Source organism: Scyliorhinus canicula, chromosome 12 (genome assembly GCF_902713615.1).
Source record: "Scyliorhinus canicula chromosome 12, sScyCan1.1, whole genome shotgun sequence".
Taxonomy (NCBI): domain Eukaryota; kingdom Metazoa; phylum Chordata; class Chondrichthyes; order Carcharhiniformes; family Scyliorhinidae; genus Scyliorhinus; species Scyliorhinus canicula.
In genome coordinates this window covers 51,508,200-51,522,396 of record NC_052157.1, presented here as the reverse complement: position 1 = coordinate 51,522,396, position 14,197 = coordinate 51,508,200, and the positions used below count along the sequence as shown (strand labels likewise).

The window sequence follows — 14,197 nt, the reverse complement described above, 5'->3', positions numbered from 1 at the left end:
TGATAGAAACAGTGATGGAAAATATAACAGGAGAGGATACAATGATAGAACAAGTGATGGAGAATAAAATGAAGAGAAAACGGTGATAGAAAAAGTGATTGAGAATAGAACAATAGAGTGCACTTTGATAGAAATGGGGATGGAAAATACAATGACTGAGAACATGATGATAGAAACAGTGACGGAAATTACAGCGATACAGTACACAGTGAAAGAATCTGACAGTGAAGACGGTGATAAAAAGAGTATTGCAGAATACATCAATAGAGAAAACGGTGAGAGAAACTGTGATGGAGAGCACAATGATAGAGATCCTGGAGATATGAAAAGTGATGGAAAATTCAACAAGAGATGATACGGTGATAAGAAGGGGGATTGCGAATACGACAATAGAGAACACTGTGAAAGAAACAGTGATGGAGAAAACAACAATGGAGAGCACAGTGAGGGAAACAAAGATGAAATATACATCAATAAAGGACATGATGATAAAAAGAGGGATGGAGTATACAACAGTTGAAAGCACGGTGACAGAAACAGTGATGTAGAAGGCAGAGAAGAGAACACGCTGAGAGAAACCATGCAGGAGAATGTAAACATAGAGATCACAGTGATATAAACAATGAGGGGAAATAAAACAAGAGAGAACATGGTTAAAGAAATAGTGGTCGAGAATACAATGATAGAGAACACAGTGGGAGAAACAGTGATGGAGAATACAACAATAGAGATCACAATGATCAGAAAGAGTTATGGAGAATACCACAATAGAAAACACAGTGATAGAAAGAGTGATGGAGAATAAAATCAAAGAGAACACGGCGATAGAAAAAGTGATGGAGAAGATAATAGAGAACACAGTGATGTTATGAGCCAGGGTTTAGAGAACTCCAAAGTATACCATGGAGATGACCTGACCCACGACTTTTACTAGATTGTGGTATGGGGAGCACAAGGCCCACTCTATAGGTATGGTGCAGCGGAAATTTAAAAGTAATTTTTAAAGCAAAACAATGTTTATTCTATGAACTCAGTTAACCTTTTTAAAACATACAGTAAACATCTTAGCACCCATCAATTCAAATACACCCCCCCCCAAAAGAATACAAAACTCTAAGTGATCTTTAAACTTTCATTTTAACATCTATAAGACAAAAATCCTTTTTACAGAAGCAGATCAGGTTTAAATTCTCTACTGAGAACAGTTATCACTCTGAATTTACCAAATGATCTAGAGATAGTCTTTAGATGGAAGGGAGATCGAAATTACACCTTCTTTATCTGGCTGCAGCTCCAACACTAAAACGAAGCCAAAAAACACAGACACACCCAAGCTTTTCCTCAAAGCGAAACTAAAAAGCAGAGCCAGAGCTCAGCTCCACCCACACTCTGACATCACTGCAGCCACTTGAGCAGACAAACATTTCTTAAAGTGACAATCCCATGACACCTCCCCCCAAGAAAAAATAAATAAACCATAAACTTCAAGATGGTTTCAATTTTCACCTTTTCACTTTCCTTTAAGAAATGCAGACAATAAATATACTTTTTAGTTTTAAAAAAGCAACACACGCAAACAGGCTTAATAACATAGTCCATTTTAGTTCTTCTTCCTCCAACTGGAATCCTTCTTGATTGACAGTCTCTTTGAACAAGAAGGTCTCTGCACGATCCGTCCATTTCTCTACGCCTCGGCATTTCTCTTTAAAGTCAGAAACTTTAGTTCAATCTGATCACAGAGTCCCTTGTAATTCTCCAACACAGGAGCATTGGTTATCACAGCTTTCAGGCAGTCAAATGCCTGTTGACAATCCGCTGTCCACTGAAATTTTTGACGTTTCTTCAGCAGGTCCATCAGTGGAGCAATCACGCTACAAAAATGTTGCACAAATGTTCGATCAAATCCACTCATGCCAAGAAATCACATTATTTCCCTTTGTGTCGAGGGAATTGGAAACTCCCCAATAACTTTTGTTTTCACATCCTGTGGGACCATTCGACCCTGTCCGATTGTATGGCCAAGGAAAGTGACTTGGGCTTTTCCAAATTCACTTTTGGCTAGGTTTATCACCAAACCCGCCTCCTGAAGTCGGTCGAATAATTCCATCAAATGCTTTAAATGTTCTTTCCATGTCTCGCTAAAAATTACCAGATCGTCGATATATACCACACAATTGGGTAATCCTGAAACAACTTTGTTAGTTAACTGTTTAAATGTGGCTGGGGCGTTTTTCATGCCAAATGGCATAATTTTGAATTGGTACATACCATCTGGAGTCACAAAAGCTGAAATCTCCTTCACTTTGTCGGATAAAGGTACCTGCCAGTAACTTTTAAGTAGATCCAAGTTGGAAATTAAAGCTGATTGTCCCATTTTCTCAATGCAATCCTCCAAACGTGGGATAGGATAAGAGTCCATTCTTGTAACTGCATTAACTTTTCTATAGTCCACACACAACCATTGGGTACCGTCTGGTTTTGGTACCATCACTATGGGTGAGCTCCATTGGCTCCAACCCACTTCAAATATGCTATTTTTAAGCATACTTTCAATCTCTTTGTTAACCTGTGCCAATTTTAAAGGGTTAAGTCTACATGGATGTTGTTAGATCGGAACAGCATTTCCCACATCTACATCATGTATAGCCATTTTAGTGCTTCCCACTTATCTCCACAAACTTGCCCATGTGATATGAATAACTCTTTCAGGTTAGTCCATTTTTCCTCTGGAAGGTAACTCAACAATTTATCCCAATTTTTAAGAACATCCTCATTTTCCAATTTATTTTGAGGTATGTCAAATTCACAGTCATCTGGATTTGGTTCGTCACTTTGAGTTAGAATCATTAAAACTTCCTCCTTTTTCTCTCCTTCCTATTCAAAGTAACTTTTAAGCATATTCACATGACCCACTCGGTGAATTTTCCTTCTATCTGACGTTCTTACCACATAATTCACCTCATTTAATTTCCTTTCAATCTGATAAGGTCCACAAAACCTTGCTTTTGAAGGTTCACCTACACTGGTAATAATACTAAAACTTTATCTCCACTGGCAAAACTACGAACTTTGGATTTCTTGTCCGCTACCCATTTCATCACATTTTGTGCAACTTTCAAATGTTGCCCAGCCAATTCACCTGCTCTATTTAATCATTTCATAAAATTTGACACGTAATCCAATAATGTAAGTTCTGATTTCCCACTCACCAATATTTCCTTAATCAATTTAAGTGGTCCTCTTATCTTATGACCAAAAATTAGTTCAAAAGGACTGAATTTGGTTGACTCATTAGATGCATCCCTAATTGCAAACAGTACGAATGGAATTCATTTATCCCAATCCTCTGGATAATCATGACAATAAGCCCTCAACATTGTCTTTAATGTCTGATGCCACCTTTCTAACGCTCCCTGCGATTCTGGATGGTACGCAGTTGATTTAAATTGTTTTATTCCTCAGCTATCCATAACTTCTTTGAATAACTTTGAGGTAAAATTTGATCCTTGATCCGATTGAATTTCTGTGGGTAGTCCATATCTAGTAAAGAATTCAAGTAACTCCTCCACAATCCTTTTAGCTGTAATATTACGTACTGGAATAGCCTCTGGAAACCTAGTAGACACATCCATTATAGTCAAAAGATATTGATTCCCACTTTTGGTTTTAGACAGCGGTCCTACACAATCAATTAGGAACCTCGTAAAAGGTTCCTCAAATGCTTGAATGGGTATTAAGGGTGCTGGTTTTATCACTGCTTGATGTTTCCCTATCACTTGGCATGTGTGACATGATTAACAAAATTTAACTACATCTTTATGTAGACCAGGCCAATAAAAATGTTTCTGGATTTTAGCTTGAGTTTTCCTTATTCCCAAATGACCTCCCACTGGTACCACATGTGCAACTTGCAACACCTCCTTTCTATACCCTACCAGCAACACCACTTGATGAACTTCTGCCCACTTTTCATCCACCTGAATATGTACAGGTCTCCATTTTCTCATCAAGGCATCACTTTTATGGTAATAACACTCTGGTATACACACTGATTCCTCTTCCGTGTATGCTTTCTGATACATCCATTTTATTTCTATATCTTTTTGTTGTAACTCCGCTAATTTTCCTGAACTAAAAATATCGCCTCATCCTCCACCTGTTCTTGTTCTTTTTCAACCATCTGATCAAAAATCGTTTCTGATAATTGCACTTCAACTTCATCTTCACTCTTTGATTTCTCCTCTTGTCTTAACCTGTGACTTTGCGACCTTGTCACTACACAATCCGGAAAAATCCCAGGATATTCGTCCGTCAACACTTCAGTTGTCTGATTTTCCACTGGCTTATCAACCACAGTAGGCATCACTCTCACCTGTGATTCAGCTATATCATTACTCAAGATAAACTGTATTCCTGGACAAGATAGTTTCTCTATTACTCCTACTACCACTTCACCACTCTTCACTGGACTTTCCAACCTTACCTTACATAATGGAACTCTACTCCTCTCACCCTGAATTCCACATATTACCACCTTTTCTGGCAGCATTCTTCCCAAACTACATAACTCCTCATCTCTTAGCATTAAAGATTGACTAGCTCCCATATCTCTTAAAATTGTGACTTCTTTACCTGCTCCTCCTGATACACATGAGTAAGCTTTATCCACACAAGTAAATTCTTTAAAGAGATCTGGCACCTTCTAATCAATCACCTCTTGATCAGGCTGTACAATCTTTTGCATCTCCTACGCTTCCCTTGGGCTTTCCTTTACCACTTTAACAAACCTCACTGTCTTATCCTGTTTTACCATATCAGCCTTCCCAGTGCTTTTCTTCAACCACCAACACTGTGACTTTACATGACCTAGTTTATTACAGTGAAAACATTTGAAACTTTTCATTACTTTTCCACCCTCCTGGATTTGTTTTTTAATCTGAGGTACACTTTCTTTATTGTCTGCCATCAGATCACCTTTACCTTTACCACTTGGGTATTTCTCATGTCCCCATTTTCTATCCCTCACCGGCTGAAACTGATGTCGGAAACCAATCTTTGATTTATGAACTAATTCATAATCATCTGCCATTTCTGTGGCTAATCTCACAGTTTTAACCCTCTGTTCTTCCACATGAGTTCTCACTACATCAGGAACTGAATTTTTAAACTCCTCCAAAAGTATAATTTCTCTGAGAGCTTCATACGTTTGGTCTATTTTCAAAGCCCTTATCCACCTATCAAAATTACTCTGAGCCTTTCAAACTCCATGTATGTTTGACCAATTTTTTCCCTTAAATTTCCTAACCTTTGTCTGTAAGCTTCAGGCACTAGCTCATATGCACTTCAGATGGATTTCTTCACCTCCTCATCCGTCCCAGATACCTCCTCCGGTAGTGATGCAGACACTTCACAAGATCTACCTACCAGCTTTGTTTGAATTAGTAACACCCACATGTCCTGTGGCCATTTCATTTGTTTAGCTACCTTCTCAAATGAAATGAAAAAGGCTTCCACTTCCTTCTCGTCAAACCGTGGCATATTTAAATAGATCCCCGCCACGCCTTCGACTTTGACGGTCTTTCTCACTATCCTCATCACTATCATACAACTGTACGTTTCCTTTTACATCTGCCAATTTTAACTGACTGTCTTGTTTCATGGCCATTTCTGAAGTTCAAACTCTCTCTCTTTATCTTTTCCCTGATCTGTATCTCCCTTTCTCTTTCTTTTTGTTCTGCGAGGGCTATTCTTTCTTTTCTCCTTTCTTCTCTCTCCTTTTCTTTTTCCTCTCTCTTTCGTATTCAAGCCGCTTTAATTCTTTGTCATGTTCCATTTGTTTAATTTGCAACTGAATTTTTACCATTTCCAATGAGTCAAACTGTATCTCAGGCAACTTTAAATGCTTAGCTACCGCCATAATTACCTCATCTTTTTGCATTTTGTCAGGTAATGTTAACTGCAATGTTTTTGCCAAATCTAACAGTCTGCTTTTAGTCTCTGTCCGTAAGGTACTGCGTGTGACAGTCTCCACCCCCAAAAACTTCTGAGCCTCTGAAAGAGCCATTGTTCACAACACACTTAAACTAAAATACCACACCGGAAAAGCAACAATCCTTCACTGTCTTTAAGTTCACAAAAGCCAATCCAATAGATAGACTTTTATCCCAGACGAGACCCCAATTGTTATGGGAGAGGAGTCTTCAGAACCCCAAAATGTATCATGGAGTTCAACCAACCCCCACCTTTAATGGATTGTTGCTTTTGAAGCACACGGCTTGTTCCCCAGGTGTAGTATTACAATTATGGACACGTTGTTTTTAAAACAAAACAATGTTTATTCCATGAACTCAAATTAGCCTTTCAAATAAACATTGGATCTCTTAACACCCCTTACTTCAAAGCTAACCCCAAAAATAATACAACACTACCCAATCCTGCAAACTGTTCCTTTACACATCCAAAAGACTTAACAAATCCTTCAAACAGAAGCACATTAGATTTATATTCAATACTGAGACCTTTTTACAATTCCGATTTCACCAAAGGATTAAGAGATAGTCCTTCATGGCAGAGATCACCAGCAATGCAGCTCACAGCCACACAGCTTCCACTATGGCATGTGCTTCCTTCTCGACCAAGGAGTTTCGGATTTCGGAAGAGTGGAGGGTTCCAGAGAAGAATGCTACTGGCCTGCCCGCCTGGTTGAGTGTAGCGGCCAGTGCGACGTCTGATGCATCGCTCTCTACCTGGAAGGGGACGGACCCGTCCACCGCATGCATTGTGGCCTTAGTGATATCGGTCATGATGGGGCTGAAGGCCGAGCGGGCCTCAGCATTCAGGGGAAATGTAGTGGTTTCAATAAGTGGCCGGGCTTTGTCCGCATAATTGGGGACCCACTGGGCATAGTAGGAGAATAGCCCCAGGTATCGTTTGAGGGCCTTGAGGCTGTGGGGAAGGGGAAGTTCCACAAGGGGGCGCATGCGGTCGGAGTCGGGCCCTAGGAATACATTTTCCACGACATAGCAGAGGATGGCTAGCCGGGTTATGCGGAAAACACACCTCTGCTTGTTATATGTGAGGTTGAGGGATTGGGCGATTTGGAGGAACCTCTGAAGGTTGGCGTCGTGGTCCTGCTGATCATGGCTACAGATGGTAACATTGTCCAAGTACGGGTGTACCCGTACTGGTCTCCTATTTGGTCCATCGCTCTCTGGAAGACCGAGACTCCATTAGTGACGTCGAAAGGGACCCTGAGGAAGTGGAAGAGTTGGCCGGCTGCTTCAAAAGCCGTGTAGTGGCGATCTTCCGGGCGGATCGGAAGCTGGTGGTCGGTAGACTTCAGATCCACCGTGGAGAAAACCCGGCATTGTGCGATCTGGTTGACCATCTCCGCAATGCGGGGAGGGGCTGTAGTCCACTTCCATCCGGTTCTTTTCCCCGGTCCTGACAACCACCACTTGTGCTCTCCAGAGGCTGTTGCTGGCCTCGATGACCCTGTCCCTCAAGAGTCGCTGGACCTCTGGTTTAATAAAAATCATGTCTTGTGCGCTGTACCGCCTGCTCCTTGTGGCGACAGGTTTACAGTCGGTAGTGAGGTTCGCTAAGAGCGAGGGGGGTAAGGATCCGCCAAACTGGAGGGTCAGGCTTCGGTGACTGCATTGGAAGTACAGTTTAAAATGGGTGTACTCAGAGCCCTGCATCGCGAGGTTCGCGATACAGTACCCCGATCTGGAGGCACGGGAGACTGTTTGGGATGCGGGGTAGATGTGAAGGGAGCAGCGCCTTACCGTGTCAGGGTGAACAAAGCTCTCCGTGCTCACAGAGTCAAAAAGACAGGGATCTCGTGCCCGTTGACCCAGACCACCATCATAGAACTTTTCAGGTGCTTTGGCTGCAACTGGTCGAGGGTGACTGCGCCAAGCTGCAGGTAGCCTGCGTGGTCGGAGGTATCGGGATCACAAAATGGCGCCCCCCCTACGAGTTGCACGTTTCGGGCGAGTTGAAGATGGCCACCCCCAGGAGTCGCACGAGGCTGGTGACGCATCTGAAGGGGGCGTTCCCGGCAGGCACGCAGCCACATTGTGGGGTCTGCAGGCCTGTGAGTCCATGGGTCGGGCCTAGTAAGCTTTCGACTTCTGGGCTTTAGGTCGGCCCAGACAGACTCTGGCAAAGTGTCCCTTTTTTCCACAGTTGCTACACATCGCTGTGCGGGCTGGGCAACGCTGCCTGGGGTGTTGACCCTGGCCGCAGAAGTAGCACTGCGGTTCCCCGGTCTGGACGGGCAGCCGCGCGGCACAGGCCTGTGACGTAGTCGGGCTGGTAGAGGCCGCATCGGTGCTGCCCATGAGAGGTTCGCTGGCTCTGCGGGGAACGCGCTGAGGCTCTGGTAGGTCATCTCTAACGAGGTGGCTAGTTTTACCGTGTCCTGCAGGTCAGTGGTCCCGTTTTTCAGCAGGCCCTGCCTGGCGTAATTCGACCGGACCCCAGCCACGTAGGTGTCCCGGATCTGCAGCTTCATGTGCTCCTCGGCCTTCACATACTGATAGCTGCAGTTCCTTGCGAGTAGGGTCAGGTTTTCCAGGTACACGTCCAGCGATCCCCAGCGCATTGACAGCGAGTAGTGAGGACATGCCACGCGAACACCTCATTTACGGGCTTCACGAAATACGCCTGCAGAGTCGCGACCACCGCCTCGTACGTGGCGGCTTTCTCTATCATTACGGAGTTTCGATGGCTCACCCGTGCGTGGAGGAGGCGCAGCTTGAAAGTTTCGGAGTGATGTGTTGCGGAGGAGTCGAGGTAGGCCTTGAAACAGCAAAGCCAGTGGGAGAAGATCTCCTTAGCTCCTGTTGCTCGTGCGTCGAGTTCGTGTTTATCTGGCTTCAGAGCGGCTTCCATGGTGATGTCTCTGGATAATAAATTGATATACCATCAATTCACTGTGAGACTGTGAGAACGAGTGAACAAAAGGCTTTATTATCCAGGAACTTGCCTGCCAGTGTCTGCTATACAAATGAGTGCCGTCCACAGGTGGCCGGTCTATATATCGCCCCGGGGGAGGGAGGAGCCAGAGGTGGAGCCCACCGGTGATCCAGTACAATACCTGGAAGTAGATCGTATCATAATTTCCTGGTCATAGGTCACAGTACTATACAGACAGTTCATATTCAGGTGAATACATTCACCACAACCAGGATGTTGCCTGGTTTGGAAAGGTTGAATAAACCTGGATTGTTTTCGTTGGAAAGATGGAGGGTAAGAGGAGACCTGATTGAGGTCTACAAAATAACGAGAGGTATAGACAGGATGAATAGTCAGAAGCTTTTCCCCAGGGTGGAAGACTCAATTACAAGGGGGCACAGGTTCAAGGTGAGAGGGGGAAAGTTTAGGGGAGATGTGCGAGGAAAGTTTTTCACGCAGAGATGGTGGGTGCCTGGAACGTGTTGCCAGTGGAGGTGGTGGAGGCAGACACGATAGCAACGTTAAAGAGGTATTTTGATAGACACATGTGCGGGTAGGGAATGGAGGAATACCGATTGTTTTGGGCAATAAGTAGTAGGTCTAAATAAGGAATCTGCATCGACGCAGACTTGGTGGGCTGAAGGGCCTGTTCCTGTGCTTTAGTGTTCTTTGTTCTTTGTTCTTTGGTGCTACAAACTGAGATGGAGAATACAACAATAGAGAACAAGGTGTTAGAAACAGTGATAGAGACTACAATGATAGGGAACATGGTGATAGAATCAGTGAGGGACAATACAATGATAGAGAAAATGGTGAATGAATCAGGGTTAAAGAACACTGATAAGAACAATGATAAAGAATGCTCGACAAAGCAGAATCGCCGAGCAGAAACTTATGGCCAAGTTCCGCACACATGGGACCTTGAATTCATGTCGCATTACATTCACCCCCCACCATTTGGTCTGGGCTTGCGAAATCCTACCAACTGTCCTGGCTTGAGACAATTCACACCTCTTTAACCTGTGATTATCCCTCTCTCCAGTTGCTCCGTCTGGACCTGTAGACTTAATTATCTGCAAAGACTCGCATTCAAAGTATCGTCTTGCATCTTTGACTCTGTCTATATATGTATGTTTCTGGAACCCACCTCTTCATTCCCCTGAGGCAGGAGCAGTGCTCCGAAAGCTAGTGATTTGAAACAAACCTGTTGGACTTTAACCTGGTGTTGTAAGACTTCGTACAATGATAAAGAACACCATTATAGAAATAATGAGGGAGAATGCAACAATAAAGAACTCGGTGAAAGAAACCTTAGGGGCTGGTTTAGCACAGTGAGCTAAACAGCTGACTTGTAATGCAGAACAAGGCCAGCAGTGTGGACTCAATTCTTGCACTAGCCTCCCCCAACAGGCGCCGGGAATGTGGCGACTAGGGGCATTTCTTTTTTTTAAAAAATATTTTTATTAAAGTATTTGCACATTTTTTATAACAATAACAAAAACAATAACAATGACATTGACATGGTAAAATAAATATTCCCCACCCGACCCAATCCTCACACAGAGCACAACCATCTAAAACCTATCCACCCACCCCCCACCCCCCCATTGGAATGCTGCTTCTGTTGACATTTTCATTTTCCCCGAGAAAGTCAACGAACGGCTGCCGTTTCTGAGAGAACCCTAACATTGACCCTCTTAAGGCGAACTTTATTTTCTCGAGACTGAGAAACCCAGCCATGTCGCTAACTCAGGTCTCTGCACTCGGGGGCTTTGAGTCCCTCCACATTAACAGGCTACCAGGGAGGCAAAGGCCAAGATGTCGGCCTCTTTCACCCCCTGAACACCCGGATCTTCTGACACTCCAAAGATCGCTACCTCTGGACTCGGCGCCACCCGGGTTCCTAGCACCGTGGACATTGCCTTCGCAAACCCCTGCCAAAACCCACTGAGCTTCAGGCATGCCCAGAACATGTGGACATGGTTTGCTGGGGTTCCCGCACATCTATCCTCAACCCTGAAAAACTTGCTCATCCTCGCCACCGTCACATGTGCCCGGTGGACCACCTTAAATTGTATTAGGCTAAGCCTGGCACATGAAGAGAAGGAATTGACCCAGCTTAGGGCGTCCGCCCATAGAGCCGCCTCTAACTCTCACCTAGCTCGTCCTCCCACTTGCCCTTGAGCTCCTCCACCGGGGTTTCCTCCGCCTCCAACAGGTCCTGGTAGATATCTGACAGTTTCCCCTCCCCCACCCAGGTACCGAACACTACTCTATCCTGTCTCCCCCATGGTGGGCAGCAGCGGAAAGGCCAGCGCCTGTTTTCTCAGGAAGTCTCGCACTTGCAAATATCTAAAACCATTCTCTGGCGGCAGTTTAAATTTATCCTCCAGTGCCTTCAAGATGGGAAAGCCCCCATCTATAAATAGATCCCCCATCCTTCTAATTACTGCCCTCTGCCAGCTGTGGAACCCGCCGTCCAGCCTGCCCGGTGCAAACCTGTGGTTGTTGCAAATCGGGGTCCAGACCGACGCACCTTCCACATTCTTATGTCTCCTCCATTGCCCCCAGGCCCTCAGAGCCGCCACTACCACAGGACTTGTGGAGTACCGGGCCAGCGAGAACAGCAGAGGTGCCGTTACCAATGCCCCCAGACTGGTGCCTTTACAAGACGCCGCCCCAACTGCTCCATGCCGACCCCTCCCCCATTACCCACTTCCGAATCATGGCGATGTTAGCCGCCAGTAGTAGTTGCAGAAGTTCGGCAGCGCCAACCCACCCTCCCCCCGACTACTCTCCAACCACATTCTCTTCACCCGCGGGGTTTCATTCGCCCATACAAAGCCCGAGCTGATCTTGTTCACCCGCTTGAAAAAGGCTATCGGGATGAAGATGGGGAGGCACTGAAAGACAAACAGAAGACTAGGGGCTTTTCACAGTACCTTCAATGAAGCCTCCTTGTGACAATAAGCTATTATTATTATGCAGAATACAACAATAGGGAATGGGCTAGATTCTCCGGTTGTGGGCTATGTAACAGAAACGATGATGGAGATTACAACAATTGAGAAAATAATGATAGAAACAGCGATGGGGAATACAATGATAGAGTACACATTGAGAGCAAAATTGAAGGAGTACAAAGATAGAGGACACGTTGATAGAAACAGTGATGGAGAATTCAATGATAGAGAGCACAGGATAAAGATGAGCGGGAATGCAACCATAAAGCACATGGTGATTGAAGCAATGATGGAGTATACAATGATGGAGAACACGGTGATAGAAACAGTGATGGATGGTACAGCGTTACAGAACTTGGTGATTGGGCTAGTCAGGTGGTGGGTGGGTAGTCAGGGGTGCTGCGTGGCATTTAGAGAGTCAGGGAGAAGTCACGTGTTGGGGACAAGTCAGGAATTGGGGACTTTTAGTCAGGTGCTGCTGAGTAATCACGGATGGTGGTAGTCAGGTATCAGGGGTGTGGTCACAGATGGGTGGTAGTAAGGTATCAGAGTATAGTCAGGGGGTGGTAGCTGGGTATTGGGGTCAGTGGTATGTGGGGCTGGGTGAGATTTGGGCATCGGGGATTTAGTCGGGTACTGGGGTTGTAGTGGTTGGGTATCGGCTGTGCAGTTGGATATAGGGGGTGTAGTTGGGGGGCATGGGTGGTAGCTTGGCATCGCTGGTGTAGTTGGGGACTGGTAGTCTGGTATTGGGGGGCAATTGGGGGGTTAGTAGTCGGGTATCAGTGATTTGGTTGGGGGATGCGGCAGTCGTTTATCAAGGGTGTAGTCAGGTATCGTAGGCCTAGTCGAGTAATTGGGGTGTAGTTGGGGGTGTGGGTAGTAGTCGGATATCAGGGCAGTCATGTATGGGGGTGCAGTGGGGTATAGGTGATGTAGTCAGGGGGGTGGTAGTCAGGGGTGGAGTCAGGTATCGGGGTGGAGGTGGGATCTGTTGGTTGGCAGTCGGGTATCGGAGGTTTTCGTAGTTGGGTATAGGAGGTGTAGTTGTGGGGTTATTGGTAGTCGGGTATCGGGGGTGCAGTTAGTGGGTGGGTAGTATTTGGGTATCGAAGATGCAATCGGTTGGGTGAGGATCAGGTGTCAGGGGTGTCGTTGTGAGGTGGGAGGTACTCAGATATCAGGGGTGTAGTTGGGGGAATGAGTGGGAATCGGGTATTGGGGATTTACTCGGGGGGGGATTTGGTGGGAGTCAGATACCGCAGGTGTAGTCGGAAGGGTGGGGGGGCCATGGGAGTCGAGAATCCGGGATGTAGTCAGCAGGGTGTGTTGTAGTCTGGTATCGGGGTGTGGGTGGGAATTGTTTTGTTCTGCTCTTGACGTAGCATAAGCTGCTTCCTTGATGTGCACTCTGACAAAGGAAGGTTCAGACTTTTAGATAGCTTTAACACTTTATTAAACTGTTAACAATTCTCCTACTTGGATTCGACTCTCCTGTTAATCCTGCTATAGCTACTCAGACTGACGAACCAGTCTGCTACAATCCAGGTGGTGGGTGTGATGTGTTTCAAATCAACCCTGTGTACTCACTGAGTGTCTCCACTGGAAAGAGGAAGATCATGTGTGCTGTGTCCTTTTATATGGGTTGGTGTAATGCCCTCCTTTTCATAGAATGTACATTGCAGAAGGAGGCCATTCAGCCCATCGAGTCTGCACCAGCTCTTGGAAAGAGCACCCTACCCAAGGTCAACAACTCCACCCTATCCCCATAACCAGTAACCCCACCCAACACTAAGGGCAATTTTGGACACTAAGGGCAATTTATCATGGCCAACCCACCTAACCTGCACATCTTTGGACTGTGGGAGGAAACCGGAGCACCCGGAGGAAACCCACGCACACACGGGGAGGATGTGCAGACTCCACACAGACAGTGACCCAAGCTGGAATCAAACCTGGGACCCTGGAACTGTGAAGCGATTATGCTATCCACAATGCTACCGTGCTGCCTGTGATAGTGTCACCTCTGTGTGTGTCGTGAATGCCCATTGGTCGTGTTCTATCTTACTGACCTAATGGATGAATGTCTGTGTGTCATGTCTCTGGTGCTCCCTCTAGTGTCTAGCTAGTCTATGTGTATTTACATTAACCCCTTGTGTATTTACAGTGATGCATATCACCACAGGAATCGGGTTTGGGGATGTACTCGGGGGGGGGGGGGGGGGGGGGGGGGGGGGGGGGGGGGGGGGGGGGGGGGGGGGGGGGGGGGGGGG

At 45.8% G+C, this 14,197-nt stretch overlaps 1 protein-coding gene across 1 annotated transcript in view; it reads left to right on the top strand.

The window, feature by feature from the left end:
• The first annotated feature begins 12,006 nt into the window (after positions 1-12,006).
• LOC119974231 (pleckstrin homology domain-containing family O member 2-like) overlaps positions 12,007-14,197 on the top strand; it is an 81,766-nt gene continuing 79,575 nt past the window's right edge. The window contains exon 1 of the mRNA XM_038812999.1: positions 12,007-12,299. Coding sequence (XP_038668927.1) covers positions 12,007-12,299 — 293 coding nt within the window. The remainder of the gene's footprint in view (positions 12,300-14,197) is intronic.